Source organism: Rhinatrema bivittatum, chromosome 7, assembly GCF_901001135.1.
Source record: "Rhinatrema bivittatum chromosome 7, aRhiBiv1.1, whole genome shotgun sequence".
NCBI lineage: Eukaryota > Metazoa > Chordata > Amphibia > Gymnophiona > Rhinatrematidae > Rhinatrema > Rhinatrema bivittatum.
This window is the reverse complement of record NC_042621.1, coordinates 15,787,758-15,807,398: the sequence shown is the minus strand read 5'-3', so window position 1 is coordinate 15,807,398 and position 19,641 is coordinate 15,787,758. Positions and strand designations below refer to the sequence as shown.

At 43.4% G+C, this 19,641-nt stretch overlaps 1 protein-coding gene across 1 annotated transcript in view; it reads right to left on the bottom strand.

Annotated features, from left to right (window-relative positions):
• ADAMTS18 (ADAM metallopeptidase with thrombospondin type 1 motif 18) overlaps nt 1-19,641 on the bottom strand; it is a 209,733-nt gene that overhangs the window by 19,051 nt on the left and 171,041 nt on the right. The window contains exons 17-19 of the mRNA XM_029610622.1: nt 13,399-13,540; nt 4,337-4,463; nt 2,256-2,460 (exon numbers count right to left, since the gene is read on the bottom strand). Coding sequence (XP_029466482.1) covers nt 2,256-2,460; nt 4,337-4,463; nt 13,399-13,540 — 474 coding nt within the window. The remainder of the gene's footprint in view (nt 1-2,255; nt 2,461-4,336; nt 4,464-13,398; nt 13,541-19,641) is intronic.

The following is a 19,641-nucleotide window of genomic DNA, read 5'->3' as shown; positions in this document are numbered from 1 at the left end:
TGGATTGGCACTGTTAGAGACAGGATGCTGGGCTTGATGGACCCTTGGTCTGACCCAGTATGGCAAGTATAAGGAAGCACAGGAACAAGTTTTCTAAGAAAGTGGTGAGATCTTTTTAAGAACAGGATGGACAAAGATTTGGCTGGGATGATATAGGTACAGTGAATCCTGCGGAGGTGCCCAGATTACAAGTAGGGATCTTTTCCAGCTTTATTTTTCAGTTTTTCTATGCACACATTTAATATTAAAATAGAAATAATGCTGCAGCCTGTATTACGATAGGGATTTAGGAAAGAAATGGGATGAAGCCTGACAGTTTTCTAGGTGCTACTGGTCAAAGTCACTGTCGATCAGAATAATTTGGGATGTGGATTTGTTTGAAACGAATGCATTTTTTTTTTTGACAAAAATGCCAATTTTTGGTTCATTCTGAATGGAATGAACCAAATCATAAGTGCTTCTGATAAGAAAGAACATTTTTATTTGCATTTGTTTTCAGAAATTTGTGCATGCAGTTGTGTGCTCAAAAAGGACTTTGAGGTGAATTTTAAAAGCCTGACATGTGCATTAATTAGGGGATGCGATACTGTCAGGCTCAGATATGTGCGTAAATGCTGCAGTATGCACATCTCTAAAGTTTTCAAAAGGGGTGGGGTGTGGGCATGATCTATTTATTTATTTATTTATTTAAAAGTTTTATATACCGACATTCATCAATGATATCACATCGGTTCACAGCGTAACATGAAACTAGTGCCTGTGGTGGCGCTTTACATCGAACATGTTTAACATTATACAATTGAAACATATTGAAACATTATAACTAGAGAGTAAAGGAAAGGTAGGGGAAATAAAGATTTAAACTAAAATTAAAATAACATATTTACAAAAGGGTAAAAGAGGAAACAAGGAGGGGGGAAAGTGACAGAAGAAAAAAGTTAGGTTAATAAATTATTGTAGGCAAAGTTTGCAGGTATATACAATATGTACAATTATAGGGAATAACATAATTTAACAATTGTGCAGGGAGGGGGAGAAGGAGAGGAGAAGGGGGGGGAGGAGAGATAGGAAGGGTGGTAGGGTAACACAGAAGGGAGGGAGGGGAGGTTGGGTGTATGCTTTAGTGAAAAGCCAGGACGAGAGGGGAGACTCACCCACTATTAGTAAAAGCAAGGTCGAGGGGGGGAACAGAGAAGGGGGGAACATAGATGAGAGCAAGGAGAATTTAAGTGTATGCTTTGGTGAAGAGCCAGGTCTTGTTTTCGCTTGAAAGTTTTTGAGCATTCTTCTTGGCGAAGTTCGACTGGCATTGTGTTCCAGAGGATAGGCCCGGCGATCGATAGCGCACGGGCTCTCGTGGAGGTTAATTTGTAGAGTTTGGGCGAGGTGGTGGGCAAGGTGGCGAGATGAATGTGTCTAGTGGGTTTATTAGATTGGTGAAATCGGAAGGTGTCATTAAACCAATTCATTTCGGGATTGTACAAGGCCTTATGAACGAGAGAGAGAGCCTTATATTGTATACGTGAGGCTATGGGGAGCCTCACGTATACAATATAAGGCTCTAGGCGGGGCATGGACATTATGGGGCATGACGTTGAGGTGTGCATCCGGTGCATGCCAAGGCCCCCTGCCATGTAACTTTAATTCTGCGATGGATGCTATGTAAGTTATAAAATAATGATAAACAGGCAGCTCAATAGCCTTCATTCTCCCCAGGATACCTGGGGAGAATGAAGGCTATTAATCCAGGGGGGCTTGGAAGACCTCTTTCTCAACTGGGTGAACTAGAGACAAACTGGTAAAACTGGAAATGGTGTAGGCGCACCCCTTTTAAAATCCCCTGATTTATGTAGTAGATGCGGCATTTGCATGCAACCGCTTAAAATCTGGCGCACATGTGCATGCGGCCAGGCTATTTTATAACATGTGTGCAAGTTGTAAAATAGCCACATCACTGGGCACATGTGCGCCTTTGCGTCGGTTTGAAAGTTACCTTTTTTGTGCACACATTTGAAACTGTGCTCGCAAATTGCCAATTTGTGCAATTAGCTTGTGAGGTACACAAAGTGTTGTTTTGAGCATGCAACAATAGAACCATGTGCACAAACCTCTGAGCAAGGAAGAAAAAAGAAAGAAAACAAAATTAAAAGAAATGAATATCCCTAATGAAACGAAAATCTTCTCCCTACACATCCCTAAAATGATCATTTTCAGCCAGAAGATTTTCCGTACAATAGATGGTTTATCTTCCTTACCTGAGACCAAGGTCCAGTGCTCCATTCTGGTGGACAATCTTGGGATTTACAGCCTTGTACTTGGGGTGGTGTGCTTACAGGGCAGAGGAAATGGCTAACTATTTCTTCCCTCTGGAAAGCTTTTTTCTGGACACATTGAATAAGTCGTGTTTGTTGGCCTTCACCACAAGTTGCACTACATGTGCTCCATTCACCTGTTGACCAACTAGAAATAAAAAATATGTCTAGTATATATTTAATTTAAAAAATTTGTCAATAATGTATAAAATGTGTGTACTGCACCATAAGCAGAATACTTAATTGATGCTATCAGTAGAGTTAAAAGCTACTCACAGGGGTTAGCAGAACAGAATTATGGCTATGAATTGCAAAATACTATACAATGCAAACTGCAGTAATATGAGTTCAGCTTTTGAGACAGTAGGGGGTGAATTTTAAAAGCCCAGCACGTCCCAAAATCGGGGGGGGGGGTATCCAAGTATGCCTGGCCAGTGTGTGCCGAGCAGCTTTTAAAAGCAGCTTGCGAATGCATGTATCTCCTGGTCTGCGCACAAAAAAGGGGCAGGACGTGTTCATAGTCTGGGTGGGGCAAGGGAGGGGCATGGGCGTTCCAGGACTTTAACATGGAATGTGTGCATAAGTATTTTTGCGTACAAGTGCACACCGGGGTCCCCTGCTGCGTAAAAAAAAAATCTAAGTTAGTCAGCAGGGTTTCAAGGGTCAGGGCTAAGAGGGGAAAAGGGAGATTATTAAATTAATGGGGTTAAGAAGTTCTATCCCTTAACTGGATGAACTGGGAAAACTCCCTATGGCATTGGCGTACGTCCCTTATAAAATTCCCTCAATTATACAGTAGAGGCGGCATATGTGCCATATAGAGTTGTGCATACGTGTATGTACATACATCCTATTTTCTACCATACACACATACATATGCACGTATGTTATAAAATGGCCACGTCCTTCGGCGTGAGCCAGTATATGTGCGCCCACACGACGGTTCCAAAATTACCATCTTAATGTTGATTTCTGAGCGTAGAAGAACAGGGTTGTGCAGCCAGGCTTTGAGGGGGGGGGGGGGGGGGGGAGGGTTTAATGCATTTTCCAGCCAAATCTCTTTTTGTTTTTTATCTTCAGATTTTGTGGGTCACTCCCTACCCTGCCGTATCTCTTTAAAAGCAGCCAGCTCAGAGCCCAGCACCATTTTCATGCCGCTTCAGCACTGGTGTCAGGGCCAGCTGGCACCATTTTTTAAAAAGACATGCCAGGGAGCGAGTGAGTGGGGACCACTCCTGCCCCTTCCAGATCCCCACTGAAGGAGATCTCGGGCCTGATTCATTTCTGAGAATGTGCGGGGGGGGGGGGGGGGGGGGGGGGACCTCAGCTGGACTTAGCTCAGCACAGCCAAGTAGACATAGGCCCCCAACTTACTGACATGGGTGGGACCCAGACAGCAGCAGTGGGAGTCCGAGGGCCTAGGGAGATCCATTTTGTTTGTTTGGGGGGTTTTTTTGTTGGGTTTTTTTTTTTTTTACCATTTATTTCAGTTCAGCAAATAAACTCGACAAAAATAAACATTAAAAAGGAACCAAAACACAAATTACTCCCTCTCCCCGAAAATGAAAAAATGAACTGAATTGAAAATTTGGGGGCTGCACATCTTTCGTACACAGTGCTGTGAAGTATTTTTTTTAAGAATGTGCATGGGGAAAAAATCTATAGCTTTGATTTGTTTTTCATTTAACTATTTTTTCAGAGGGGGGGGGGGGGTTGTTTTGTTTCATTTCTGTATTTTAGAGTATGCTCAAATGATTTAGCACAGGCTAAAATACAGGAACAAAATGAAATTGTGTTAATTTTTTGCACCATTGAGGTTATTGTTAATTTATTTGGCACCATTGAAATTATTGTTATTTTTTGTGCCATTTTGGATAGGAAAATACAAAAGAACAAAACAAGGAATGCCAACATGATTTTCAGTCCTTTAAAAATGATAGCACAAACCTAGTAGTTTTAATCTTCAATCACTTTACAAACAGGGCAACACAGAATTAAAAGGAATACATGGGTTTTGCACTTACTATGCTGGACAGGCATTAGTGTTGCATATTTTACTTTCAGGCAAATGTTTTACCCTTGGACCACAGAATGAAGAGTTAACTCGAATAAGTTGATCTTGCAAGCAGATTGGTTTTGTTGTCATATGACCTGAAAAAATAGGACCAAATAATAGAACAAAACAGGTTACCCAATGCACATTTAAACATTGTTTAAAGTATCTGCATGGAATTCTCAATATGTTTTCCTTGAGAATACAATTTGGGAGTAAATTTTGCAACTTCTCACATTGGCGGGTACTTTTTTCCTGTGGGCTTTTGCATCAGCTTTCAAGGGGAAGCACACATATACTTTCCCTTTGAAATTTATCCACCCAAAACTACCAGCACACATTTATGCCTGCTAATGTGTGTGTGCATAGCTTTTTTGGTGGGGTGGGGAGGAATTTACACACTTTTGAAAATGAAAAAAAAAAAAAAATAGAAAAAGATAGGGATGTGCAGAGCAAAATTTTATGTTCATATTTTTTATGTCTGAAAGGGGGTCCCACTTGCGGCCAATATGGACATAAAAAAAATCCAATGAGTTGGGTATATGTACATATGTGCAAAAAAAAAATTTAAACCCCCTCACCCTCCTTAATCCCCCCCCCAGACTTACCACAACTCCCTGGTGATCGAGCGAGGAGTGAGGACGTCATTTCTGCAATCCTTGGCGAGAAGCATGTGACGTCGGTGGCACGTCGAGTGACGCGGCGTCACGTGATTCCCGGCGAGTTTGCGCCGGACGGCTCGTTCGGCCCAAAAAGAACTTTTGGCCAGCTTGGGGGGGCCTCCTGACCCCCCCAAGCTGGCCAAAAGTTCTTTTGGGGCCGAACGAGCCGTCCGGCGCGAACTCGCCGGGAATCACGTGGCGCCGCGTCACTCAGACGCGACGTCACGTGATTCCCGGCAAGTTCGCGCCGGACGGCTCGTTCGGCCCAAAAAGAACTTTTGGCCAGCTTGAGGGGGTCAGGAGGCCCCCCCAAGCTGGCCAAAAGTTCTTTTTGGGCCGAACGAGCCGTCCGGCGCGAACTTGCCGGGAATCACGTGACGTCGGCGTCACGTGATTCCCGGCTCGTTCGCGCCGGACAGCTCGTTCGGCCCAAAAAGAACTTTTGGCCAGCTTGGGGGGGCCTCCTGACCCCCCCAAGCTGGCCAAAAGTTCTTTTTGGGCCGAACGAGCCGTCCGGCGCGAACGAGCCGGGAATCACGTGACGCCGGCGTCACTCGACGTGCCGCCGACGTCACATGCTTCTCGCCAAGGATTGCAGAAATGGCGTCCTCACTCCGCTCCATCACCAGGGAGTTGTGGTAAGTCGGGGGGGGGGGGGGGATTAAGGAGGGTGAGGGGGTTTATATTTTTATTTTGGCTCAACAATCGCGATTTCCCACATATCGAACATATCTATGTTCGATATGTGGGAAATCCGATCGTTTATGTCGAATCAATTTTTTAAGTAAAAAAAAAAAATGAGTTGCGTTTCACTAATGCGGTCAATCCGAATGCACACCCCTAGAAAAAGACCACAATTCCACGCCAGCTGCTCAGCTCTACAATCCCTACCACTCTATCAGGGATCTCCCTATGCTTTCTTGAAATCAGATAAGTAATTCCAATCCCCATTCCCCAACCGCACCCACAAGAATGCCCCTTTCACACTACAAGTAAAAGCGCACACATGTAGACCCGATGCATATTGCATATTGGATAAGCTATATTTTTTAAATTCCCATTCCGAGGATCAAACAATGTTTTTCCGTGAAAAATGGCTTTAGAAATCACCCTCCCTATAGGCTATATTTGCATAAAGGTTTTTCACTCACTCTTTGCAAAATCCATTCCAGGAATAAACATAATAAATACACGACAGGATTGGATAAGGACAGGCTCCTGTTCCTCACCAGAATAGGTTTTCTGTCTCTTTATGGTGCATAGAGTGATGCGCTGAATTTGTGTGTGAGGCAAAATGTAATGTTAACTTTCCAAACAAAGATGGAACCAATCGAAGATCCATACCCATGTGCCACTTTTCTTCAGGAAAGCATCTTTCATGAGCCACAACAAAAGACCATTACTGTTTGGGGAACAAGGACATGCAAACTATTTTGAATTAAACATGAACCAAACAGATTTCAGCTTGGTTCGAGTTTGACAAAACCCCCAAATTTCCCCAAGATCCACAAGAAAACAGTCAGAAGGATTTCTCCCCCCACCCCCACACAAAAATTTTGGGCAAATCTTCATAAATCCAAAGCAGATCAGAGGGAAATCACTGATCCATGGAAATCTGGATCCATAGCAACTCACCTATCTCCTAAATAAAAGGTTAATGGACTAATTTGACAAGCCCATGAATTTTGTCTGAATTCCTGGAATTAGTTTGCAAACCTCCTTTAAAGACATTTGCCCAGCCTTAACGGGATGAAAAGGAAAAGAACCATGAAAATCAAGGCATATCCATGTCCAGTGTGGGAGGCATGATTTGGGTATCTTGCTACTAGAACTGACGTGGGTATCAGAGCAACTGGGCAGCTTCCTGCGGGGCGTAAAAGAGGAATGAAAAACCTGGAAGGCTCTAAATCACCTCCATACCCAGGTTATCAGATCAAGAGCCAACATGGCAAAATGGGGATACTGGTCAAGATCTGAGACCTGCGACTGGGGTGAGACTCAAACCATGCATCTCCTTTTGGTCTGTCCATTGCTTGAGGATAGCCCCTGTGCCATGAAGGATCATGCTGAGACCAGCTCCTCAGAGGAAAGAAATATGACAGATAGATCATGGACACGATAAAAGGTGATTTATCCAGGTCTGGAATTACAAATCATAAATTCAAATCATAAACACAAATCATGATCCATGGATCTATCCTAAAATACAGACTCCCAAGTTATATACATCTCCTGTTATATATAGCCCAAGTTATATATAATGTTACCGTTATATACCCTTCCCATTTAGGTACGTCTCCATTGTATAATATGATTTTCATTTGTTTACTGGTTTTAATTGATATCTGTTATGTTTCATTTTAAATTCATTTGATTGTAAAGCCTGTTGCTGAATTATTGTTCATTGTAAACCGAGGTGATGTTTTTAACGTGCCGCGGTATATAAAAAAATCCCTAAATAAATAAATAAAATAAATAAATTGTTCTCGGATTTGTAGTTCCAGGTATCTGGCTCAGTTTCTATTTCCACATAACAATAAGGGTCAGATTAAAGGGCCAGTATAAATTATAGTACAAATCACTTATATGTCAGGTTACTGCCACTAATATTTTAACACAAACCAGCAAACAATCCACAAAATGGGGGTAACAGAAACAAATCACACTATATAACCCTCATGAAATGTTTTTTCTTTTTTTCTTTTATTCTTTTATCATTCACACAATTGAAAATGTGCCGAACCCTCGGTCACTATCGTCAAAAATTTATAACACACTGTTCACGACAAAAAAAGTTTTAAGAGAGGAAAGTGATGTTTCATAAAATTCATTCAAGGCACCATCCAGGTTGCCTCATTGTTTTTTAATCATGAACACCACCGTCCACCCTGTGTTAAATTTATTATTTTTATTATCTCAAAAACTTTTTTTTTAAATATTTATATTTTATGAAACTGTTGTGAAAAGTACATCTTTGACATGAATAGGAACAGTCCGTCAATTCTTCACTTAAAAATTGAATCAACTTTGATGAGCAATACTTAGCTTTAATTTAGATGCTGAGACATCAATTCGGCACAAGCATTTTTATCCAACCAGGCCAACTTTTGAATGTCTTCTTCGTCAGGGGACGCCACTCATCTGCTGCTCATCTAAGCTCTCCAACGTTGTTTAATCCATAATATCATACTTTAGTCAAAAGTTCTATCTTAAAAAAGCTCGCAGCGCGCTGCCTGTATGTTAAAAAAAATGGCGAACCTAAGTTCCTGTTCATGGCATCCTTATTTAAAGGGATTCCATCATGTGACACCTCACGTTTTTGGGATAATAAAAATAATAAATTTAATACAGGGGGGATGGTGGTGTTCATGATTAAAAAACAATGAGGCAACCTGGATGGTGCCTTGAATGAATTTTATGAAACATCACTTTCCTCTCTTAAAAGTTTTGTTATCGTGAACAGTGTGTTATAAATTTTTGATGATATATCAGTGACCGAGGATTCTGCACATTTTCAATTGTGTGAATGATAAAAGAATAAAAGAAAAAAAGAAAAAACATTTCATGCGGGTTATGAACTTATTTTTTAACAGCACATATTTTCTGCAAGGCCTTTAATTTCCTGTCACTCCTTCAAATGAAAAAAAATTACACTAGAAAAAAAAATGTATGAGCTAAAACATGTCTTTAAGGCATCATGAAAATTTTGCCTCTAATAATTAAATTTAAAATTGGGCAAAATTTTCAGAATATTTATTTATTTATTTAGGAACTTTTCTATACCGTCGTTAAGTTGGCTAACCATCACAACGGTTTACATAAGGGCACAACAATGAACATATGGGTGGTATAGATTACAACTTGGTTAAGTGCCATCATTGGACGGTAACAATTCATAATTATAAACTAAGTGTGTATGTTAAGCTTGATTGTTGGGAACATTTAGGCGGTTTGGTTTTACCATTACAATGCATTGTTAGTTTAAAATAACAGCTTCTGACTTTGGTGTGCCTTTATTCCTCATCTGTTTTTCTCGTTCTCTTTGTCTTTATAGAACGCTTGTTTGAATAGCCAGGTTTTCAGATTTGTTTTGAAAATTTTCAAGTTACTCTGCAGTCTTATTTCTAGTGGCATGGTGTTCCATAGTACGGGACCAGCCAGTGACAGTGCTCTTTCCCTTACTTGCGTGAGATGTGTAGATTTGACAGAGGGGATGGGTTAGAAGAGCCTTATTGACAGATCTCAGGTTTCTCTGTGGAACATGGACGCGTAGTGCTGTGTTAAGCCAGTCGGCTTTTTCATCGTGGATTAGTTTATGGACTATACATAATGCCTTATATTGTATTCTTTGTTCTATTGGAAGCCAATGAAGTTCAGCAAGTGTTCCTGTAATGTGGTCATTTCTTTTTTTGCCAGTCAAAATTCTAGCAGCAGAATGTTGCAGTATTTGCAGTGGCTGTATTGTAGATTGAGGTAGTCCTAATAGCAGGGAGTTACAGTAATCTGTGCTTGTGAATATCATTGCTTGTAGAACAGTGCGAAAATAGTTTGTCGTTAAAAGAGGTTTTAGTCTCCTCGGGATCATAAGTTTTGCATATCCTTCCTTTATTTTCTGTGAGATGTGTTGTTTCATGTTTAGTTCAGGGTCAACTATTACTCCTAGGTTGTATATCATTAGCGTATATGTAATGAATGATTCTGAGTCCTGCTAGTAGGTGGCAGACTGGGAGGAGATAAATGTTAAAGAGTGTTGCCAAAAGGGCTGATCCCTGTGGGATGCCTGTTTGCAGTGTGACTTTTTCTGAGAGTGCATTTTTGATTTGTACCTGGAAACATCTATTGATTAGGTATGACTGAAACCATTTTATTGTTTTATTAGTGAGTCCTATTTCCTTTAGTCTATCGATTAGAATTATGTGATTGACGGTGTCAAATGCTGCAGAGAGATCTAATAGAACCAGGATGTAGTGTGTTCCTGTATCAAATCTTAAGATATTATCTGATAGAGCTAATAGCAATGTTTCTGTGCTGTAATGTTTGCGGAATCCGTGCTGAGCTGGGTATAGGATGTTGTTATTTTCGAGGTGGTTTGATAGTTGTTTTTGTACTGTTTTTTCGATTAGTTTGGCTATTAGGGGTAGGTTGGAGACTGGTCTATAGTTGCTGAGATTTAGTGGGTCGAGGTTCTTTTTCTTGATAATTGGTTTGATTATGGATCCTTTCAAGGTGTCTGGCATTACTCCTTATTTAAATATTTTCCCTTCCAGAAGTGGCAAGTAATTAAAAACCTTAAGCAAAAGATGCACTAATTCCAAATCATTCAGGCTGTCTTACACGCTGTTAAGACAAATGGGGAGGAATTTTATCTTGCTTTCTTCAATTTTCAAATTCATGCTCTAATATTACAAAGCTCACAATCAAAGGTTAATTTTAAAATCCAGGCACGCACCAAAATCAGGAGATGCGCACGCATGTAGGACATATGCATGTCTGCCCATTTTAAAGTGTCGATGCACGCACTTCTCACATCAGAGAACAAAGGGGAGGGGTGTGGGCAGGACATTGGCATTCCAGGGCGGAGCCATGAGAAGTACGTGCAAGTACTACACGCCTGGGCACGCACCCAGGTCCAGTGCCATGCAGCCATCCCTGAGGGTTTTGAGGGGTCTGGGGTAAGTAGGAGGGTGCATGCTAAAGAACCAGGGAGATTGGAGGACCTAGCTCTAGACTGGCGGACAAACTGGTGAAACCAGATGTGCACCTTTTATAAACTTCCCCTACTTGCACAGCTCAAACCCAATTTATGCTATTGGGTGGGCACAAGCTTAGGTGCACAGGCGTGCCTAGGCTACTTTATAACATGCGTGCATATGTGCACATATGTTATAAAATTGCTGCATACCTGGGCGTCTACATTAGTGCCCGCGTGCCCCTTTGAAAGTTACCGGCACTAAGTGCATGGAAAGAAAAAACTCCAGAACCAGATAAAATTTGCAAAGTCATCATCTTGCCTTTCAGTGTTTGGAAAATAAATTGACATTGCATGGATGCCCCACTTGAACATGAAGTATTAAGGGATGTTTATATGCACAACATCAGGTAGATTTTAAAAGGGTTACGCGCATAAGTTATGCACGTAACCCTTTCAAAACCCCCCCTGCGCGCACCGAGCCTATTTTGCATAGGCTCTGCGCGCACGCAAGCCCCGGGACGAGCGTAAGTCCCGGGGCTTTGATAGGGGGGCATATTGGGAGGCGTGTCGGGGGCGACACGATGTTCGGGGCGTTCCAGGGGCATGTTGGGGGCGTGGTGCTTTGCACATAGGGGTAGATTTTATAAATGTACGCCTGCACGTACTTTTGTTCGCACCCAGGCGCAAACAAAAGTACGCCGGATTTTATAAGATACGTGCGTAGCCGCGCGAATCTCATAAAATCCGGGGTCGGCGCGCGCAGGGGGGTGTACATTTGTGCACCTTGCGTGCAGCCGAGCCCTGCGCGCCCTGCCCCTCGGAGGGAACTTTCCTTCGGCCTCCCCCCACCTTCACCCTCCCTTCCCCTCCCTTCTCTCCCTTCCCCTACCTAACCCACCCCCCCAGTCCTATCTACACCCCCCTACCTTTATCCCGGGCGCGATTCCCCGGCCTGGGAGCGATTTCGGAGGCCTTGGCCACGCCCCCGGGCCGGCACCTCGCCCCAGACATGCCCCCCCCGAACGCCCCGAACGTCACGCTGCCCCCCGACACGCCCCCCGACACGCCCCCCGACACGCCCCCCTAGCAAAGCCCCGGGACTTACATGCGACCCGGGGCTTGCGCGCGTCGCCGAGCCTATGCAAAACAGGCTCGGCGTGCACAGGGGGTTTTTGAAAGGGTTACGTGCATTACTTATGCGCGTAATCCTTTTAAAATCTACCTGTTAGTATTTCAACATTTTTTTTTCTCTGCCTTTCTTTACTGTTGGTTACTTCTTCATGTCTAGTTGAAGCAATTTGCTGGGGGAGGGTATTACTGTGGATAATGGCAGAGACAAAGATAGAAAAGTGGTCTGATGTCAGGATCTATCCCTAGGTAATCTGGAACCGTCCCACCACTCCAAAGTGCCTACTGGTCCAAAGTTCAAAATCTGGCCCTGATGAAAACCAAGAGCAAGGCTGAGAATAATAGAAGAGATAAAAAGAAGGATACTTTATAAATAATAAATGTCAATGTAATTAGTCAACCTCACTTAAAGGTTTGTAAACATCCACAAACCCTACTCTTTCATTTTGATAATAAATTACAGCTGTAAAGACTGGCCTTTATTTAATGCTATATATCATTAATTCAAGGGCATAGCAGAAATGAATTTTTTGGAGTACCTAAGGTGAACATGGGTGTGAACTGCCACTCCGTTCTACCCTGGCCCACCCTCGTTGTGACCCTTACACCCTTCTATGTGGATCTTTGGGGTACTTACTACAAACCCTTTTAATTTCTGACAACACTATCTCGTCTCTTCACTGTTTCTGCGGTTTGTCTCTTTATATAAATGTTAATTTCTCAGGCAAAGGAAGAACAAGTAAATAGGCTTCTACCCAGTCCAGGCCTTCCTGAACTTTGAAGCGGCTGAGAGGAGGAATGGGGATAAATAATTACCTGCCGAAAGTAAAAAACTTCAAACTGTATATATCTAGCCCAAAGTAGTGGTGCTTCCCATTCAAGTCAGCCTCCTGAAAGGCACATGGGATCATCGACTAGCAGTGATTCCAGCGTCTCCAAAACCTCTAAGGGGCTGACACAGATGGGACATGACTTTGCTGCTAAGGGAAGGAGGCTTGAGTCAAAAGTAGGGGACACAGGCCCAAGCCCCATCCATGGTCATTTCCTGTACTAATGATGGACCTCGATTGCATGGGCCTATACTAACTGAGCAAAGAAAAATAATTCTCCCGCAGTCAGTTTAAGCCTGCTCAAAGCAAAACAGATGACATTTGTTTAAAATGCTTGTGTGTCAGACTAAATCAGATTTCATTGGCGCCCTAGATCATGGGTCAGAGTTGCTTGTAGATTAACTGCAGTGCATGGTACCCAACCCATGCACTGCAGTCATCCAACTCTGCACGCATCACCTACCCCGTCCAAACTGAGGAATAAAATCCCAGAAAGGGAACTGAGCCCAAGTCCACTGCATGGCAGCACGTGCCCCTGAATAACTGGGCAAGCCCTATTACATCATAAATTAAGGTTAATTTGGAAACACAGTACTGAAAGGTTCTGATAGGAGCAATAGTGCGAGATTATACAATGATATATACCTTCCACCAACTCTAAGTACAACAATATCTTACTGATGTTCAGAAAACTGTAGGAAACAAAACCCAAATGCCCTACCCCCGGCACATGAGGCGGAGCATTCTGACTGGACTGTCACCCACGTGTAGTTATGTCTTCTTGAAGCAGTTTGAATCCTGTTCATGACCATAGGTAATGTGTACTCCCAGGTTAACCCAGGGTTCTTCCCTTGCAGCAGGATCTAAACGTCGAAAAAAGGAAGATCAATCAAGAAAAACATTATGAGAATCTTAAGCTAGAACAGACTTTGCTGTTTTCAACCCACTATTGTATTTACAATTTGAATGTTAGCAGATGAACTCATTTACAGGCTTCTATGATGATGCAAGTAGTTTGTTTTGACTCTAACCCATAACCATAACCACTAACCTTGGTTTGCTTCGATCCTCACAAAGGGAAATTTTAAAACCAGGGCACGGACAAGCCGATTTTATAACAGGAGTGCCGACTCACGCACGTAAGGACGGGGTTTCAGTAGATGCGCACGGTGACGCGATAGGCCCTTTCCCCGGTTCCCTCCCAGACGGCTCCAACACCTCCTACCTACTAACCTGCCTCCCTTTTCCCCTATCTACCCCGCTAAGTAACCTAATTGTTTTTTGTTTTATTATTTACCAGCTCTCCGAAACAGCAGTAACTTGCGTGGGATGGTAGGCTCCTGGCACGCGCTTCAGCAGGACAGTGCCTAATGGCGCTGCCCAGGTCCCACCCACACCCACACCCCCACCCAGACCCCACTCCCGGTCTACCCCTTTTTCTTCAAGCCGTTCTTCGGCACATATCGGGAGATACACGTGTGGTTGCAGGCGTTCCAAAATGTACGCGCGGCCCAGCCATGTGCGTATCTCCCAGTATAGGTGCATGTGGGCCTTTTAAAATTAGGCCGTTAATGCATACACTAATCTATATAAATAAAAATGTAAATGTTCGTTTGTTCAAAATCTTAAATCTCTGAACGTTCTTCACCGATTGCTTTGAAATTTTGACACAACGTTGGATTTGAATACGCGCGTGTTTTTATATACCTATATTATATAGATGTCACACCTGTGACAGGTAAAAACAGCACCATCTGTTGGACGTACAAGCAACACACGCTATCTATAATATAAATGGGCTCTGACCCACTGCCCGCAAATGCGCAGTAGAGAGCAGCTCTACCGCGCATGTGCGGACCATAGAGCTCTGTGCTACGTACTGGGTGTCACAGAGGGGAGGAGGAAAGGACAGACGAGTCACCGCTCCGAGAAACGGCTCAGCCCATTCCTCCCCCGCTGGGGAAGGGGGGAGGGAGTAGGGACTGCTGGACAGTTATACACAGGAGGAGGAAAGGGTAGAAGAGTCGCCGAGCCAGTCCGTCCACCGCCAGGCAAGGGGGGGAGGGAGTTGGGACGGCCGGAGCAGAGCAAATGCAGTAGAAAGCAGCTGTGAAGAGATCACAAGCAGCTGCTGCCTGCAGCAGCCAAAGCGCAAAGAGCTGAACAGAGAACAGCTCGCCCTCCTCCCCCGCCCCCTGAGTCCCGCAGATAATGAGACAAGTAAATATCCTGCAACTGCAGGGGGGGAGGGAGAAGGCAGTGCTGTCAGACCGCCTGTGGGTCTCAGCCACCACGGGAAGAGTTTACATGGGCATCGCTCCACCCCCACTCCCAGCAAAGCACCGTGACAAAAGTGAAAACCAGAGTCCTGCTCCCTCCTCCCTCTCAAGCCCCCGATCGGATTTCTTAAAGGCACAGATCTGCCAGAAAGAGCAAAGTAAGCTAGGCAATGTGTCCCAAATCTGTTGCAGTGCCTGCCGCCTGCCCTTTATTTATTTTTATTTATTTCGGATTTTTATATACCGGCATTCTCAATACAAGTATCGAATCAGGTTGGGGGGGGAGGCGGAGTGTTTTCCTCTCTCTCCCAGACACAACTGGCATGGGAATTTTGCAAGCTCTTGCGAGTGCAGAGCAAAGACTTAGGTGGGGAGGGGACAAAAATCCCACCCGTTTTAACTGTGTGAGAGAGAAGTGTGGTAATGTGTGCTGAAGGCGAGTGTGAGTGCCAGAGAGAGAGGGAGACTACGTGAGGGATTGTGTATGTGTGTGAGAGGGATTGGGTATGCGTGTGTGAGGGACAGAGGGAGAGTGTATGTGCAAGAGAGAGAAAGAGAGGAAGCCTATATAGGGGGCTGTATAAGAGAGAGATTCTCTACCCCCCCCAGCTCTCCACTTATAGGTTACAGTGGAAGGGGTTCAGTGTAGAGGGGAATGGGAGAGCAAAGGAGTTGGGGCCTGTAAGGATAAAGTGAAAGGGGTCTGAGCCTGTCCCTCTGCCACTGGGGAAGGGGGGAGGGAGTTGAGATAGCAGGACCATTACGCCTCGCGAGATCCCCCTTGGCCACTGCTGCAGCTCCTACCACCGCCGCCGCCTCTGGCCCTTCGTGGTGCTGGGGGGGGAGGAGCGGAGCAGAGCAAAGTTGTAGGAGGAGAGGGGACAAAAATCTTGCCCGTTTTAGCGGGCTTAACGGCTTGGACTAAATATTTTACGATTACATTTCAATGTTTCCGATTGCATTGTTAAATTGAATTTTTATAGATTTCAATTTATTTTCATTTTGATTTATTATTTTGTGTGACATTGCGTTGGAATTGAGCTGTGTCGTTTACCATACTGTTCATTTAGTGAGTATAATTTATGTTTTTTCTTTTTTCATTCTTTTTCATTTCTAGAATTATGCGGTTTACATCTAGACACGGATTGCTTCTCACATGGACAATTATATGTTGCGTGTTCTAGAGTCGGCAAACCAGACAATCTCTATATCTGCACAGACAATGGAACAACAAAAAATATTGTATACCCACAAGCATTGTGAAATTAACCATATTTGAAACGTGCGCTTTCTCTTTTATTTCTTTTCCATTTGACCAGACTGAGCCACAGCAACGCGTGGCTGGGTACAGCTAGTGTTTAATAAAAACAGTATTTACAATGCAATTTTAATTTAGACACCAACTGCATTATATTTAATCTCTCCTCTGTATATATTTTATTAGACTGAAGTAAAGCCAAGACTGATGGTCAGTACAAAATAAAATCACAGGACATGTAATGCCAGGGGTATGCAAGCAATTCTCGAGGTTAGCATCTCTAATCAGAAGTTTTTGGTTTTTTTAAATCCAGAATAAATGTGTTTTTCTGTCTTTCATGCACAAGAAAAATCTAATAAAGCTTCCCAACAGAGGCAAAGAATAGTTGTAATACTTCAGACAAAAAGCCATGAGTCACATAAATGAAAGTCTTAGACCAGAGCAGAAATTTGCTTAGACATGGAGATTTCAATGTTAAATGCGTTATGGGTGATGGGTTTGGACAGTATATTAACATGCCGCTGGCTAAAATGCTTCCTGTAGCTCTTAGCCAGATATTCAGTTTCAATTTTGATATTGGCTCAATTCAGAGATAGGTGGAAGATTGCAAAAATAATGCAGGAAGATCTCAGTTGATAAAACCGTGTGGTGGTATATTATTTTGTTATCTAGAAAGCTGCAGGTTTTTAAATCACTACATGGAGGTCAAAGCTTCCTGTCTATTCTGAAGTCAATGCAGTTGCTCCCTAAGATGAGATTATACAAACCAGCTCAACAGTAAGTAGATAGATACACTTTTCTTTGATAGTTTATCATGAAGATTTTGAAGCACTTACTAACAGAAAGGGGCCATTTAAAATTTCCTGCATTAAGTAATGGTCTATAACATAGCTGGTGGACTGGCCATCTCCCTCTCCTAGGCACCTGGTTACTTTCAGGGCAGGTGCAGGGGAAGAGGCAATGAAAAGCAGACTTTGAGATGAGGGATGGAAAACAGGGATATAAAAGCAGGCTTGTGATTAACCAGACTGAGATTGACTGGTAGGCAGTGGGGGGGGGGGGGGGGGGGGGGGGGGGGGAGGTGTTGAATGGGGATGGAAGCAATGGGCAAAAGCAGATATATTCTCCAACTCATCCTCGGTGCTGCAGGGCAGGTTCTTACTAAAGAGTGTGCAGTCAAACCATTTTCTTTTTTGTCATTTCATTTCGGTTTTGTTTTGGGGGTCATTTATTTCTATTGTGTTTTAGTGCACCCTTAAAGGTGAATGTCAACATGTATGCACGTATTTTCACTTTTGCACGCGTATATATGCGTGTAAAAAAGGGGTGGATTAGGAGCATTCCTGGGAGGGGCCAAAAGTCACATACGAAAGTTGATATTTTAAGAGACACCTGCGTACATTTTCCAACTTAGTCGCATATTTTTACACCTGCTTAAATATCTAGTGTAAGTGATAATAAACGTGTTTATTGTTTAGTACTGACTCGGAGGGAGGTCTGGGTGAGCTGGGAGGAGGGAGTTCAGGCTGGAAACCCAGGAGAGTTGATGACCAGGAGAAGGACTGGGCATTTAACTGGTAATTTTATGCATGCGCGTAAGATTTAAAATACACTGATTTACATGTGTAAATACTGACTCATGCAAGTAAGTTGTACTTATGTGCATATATTTAAAAAATAGGTGGGTAATGTATGCTTGTTCAATGCATTGAAATACATGGTTTCCATGCATTGCATGTATTTGTGCATTGGCCAACATACTGTTACATTTGCCGGCTGTGGCAAGCTCACTCCAGTCAGCACCCAACACCGGCGACAGTGCTGGGCTGCTGACCCCATTGCTACCTTAGGGGTGCATGTGTGCATCGCACAGCACCTCTTAAAGGCCCCTTGGCAAGAATCCATTCTATTAGTGCCTCCTGAAGACATCATGCGACTGGGTATTTAAATCCTGCAGCAACTTCTCCTCTTTACCTCAGCAACGGGTCTCCTGCAATGCCTGCAGTACTTTTTGCCTCAATATTTCTGCCTTGTCTCTCCAGCCTGCCTTGCTTCGTGTCATCCAGCCTGCCCTGCCTTGCCTCGTCTCGACCAGCCTGCCTTGCCTAGTCCTTATCTCATCCAGTCTCCCTCCACCAGTCCTCCTTGCCTTGCTGCTGGCCTTTACCTCACTCGCTCTCTGAATTGACCATTACCTGGACCTTGACCATTCTTGCTTGCCTGCTGCCACTGACCCCAGGCTGGATACTGTGTACTCTTGCTTGCTGCCTGCCCCGAACTAGCCTGGCTCCAGACCTTCTCTCTCTCCTTGCCCTATGAGATTCTCGCGTAAATCCTGCAAGCCCCTGGAAACCAAAGGCTCAGCCTGCGGGGAAAGATTTATTTATTTATTTATTTCGGATTTTTATATACCGGCATTCTCAATACAAGTATCGAATCAGGTCGGTTTACATGGAACAAAACTGTTGCAATAAAGGCGTTACATTAAACAGCGTTTGAATCAGGTCGGTTTACATGGAACAAAACTGTCGCAATAAAGGCGTTACAATAAGCTGGTAAAGGTGAAATAGCAGATCCAGTCCCATCCCAATTCAAGCCTGGCATTCAAAGGAGATTCCTAATCTGCCCATTATATTAATTTAAGTGTAACCCCAGCCCTGCTCTGGTGCTGGGCACGGGGGCATATGGTGGGGGCGGGGGGGTGCCAAGACCACACAAGACTTCATGAACTCCTGGGGTTCTTGCGCAGGGGGCAAAAGATGGACTTTACAAGGTCCTTAAGATTTTGCTTGTTCAAAGGCTCTTCCTGTTCACCAGTCAAGCACTAGAAAAAGACATAATCGATACCAGCACTGTTATTCAAAATAAAATCTTTACTGACTGATGGCAGGGAAATCTCTCTAAATTCCCTCAGAATTCTTGGATGTACCTCATCAGGTCCCATAGCTTTGTCCAGCTTAAGTTTTGCAAGTTCTTTGAACGATGTAGAATCAATCCCATATGTACCCTTTCCAACCAGCAGTGTTCCTTTTCCAAGGCCTTCCCAAGTGAACATTGAACAGCAGTATTTGTTCAGCATTTCTTATTTATCTTTGTACTCTCTACACACTGCTTCCTGTCAACTTGCAATCGTACAATTCCACCTCATCTCCCTCCTTTCTCTAATACACTTGAAAAAATGTCCTGTCTCCTATCTTCACCTCTTTAGCAAGTATTTTCTTCAGCTCATGCGTCTGCCAACCTAATTTTTTTCTTTGTCTCTTTCAGCTTTGCCAAATATTCTTCCTTATGTTTATCTTTTTGAGATCCTTTGTGCTCTGTGAATAATAATCTTTTGGCCATCATTTTCTAAAAACATAATAACTCTAAGAACATAAGTTATGCCCATATTGGGCCAGACCAAGGGTCCATCAAGCCCAGTATCCTG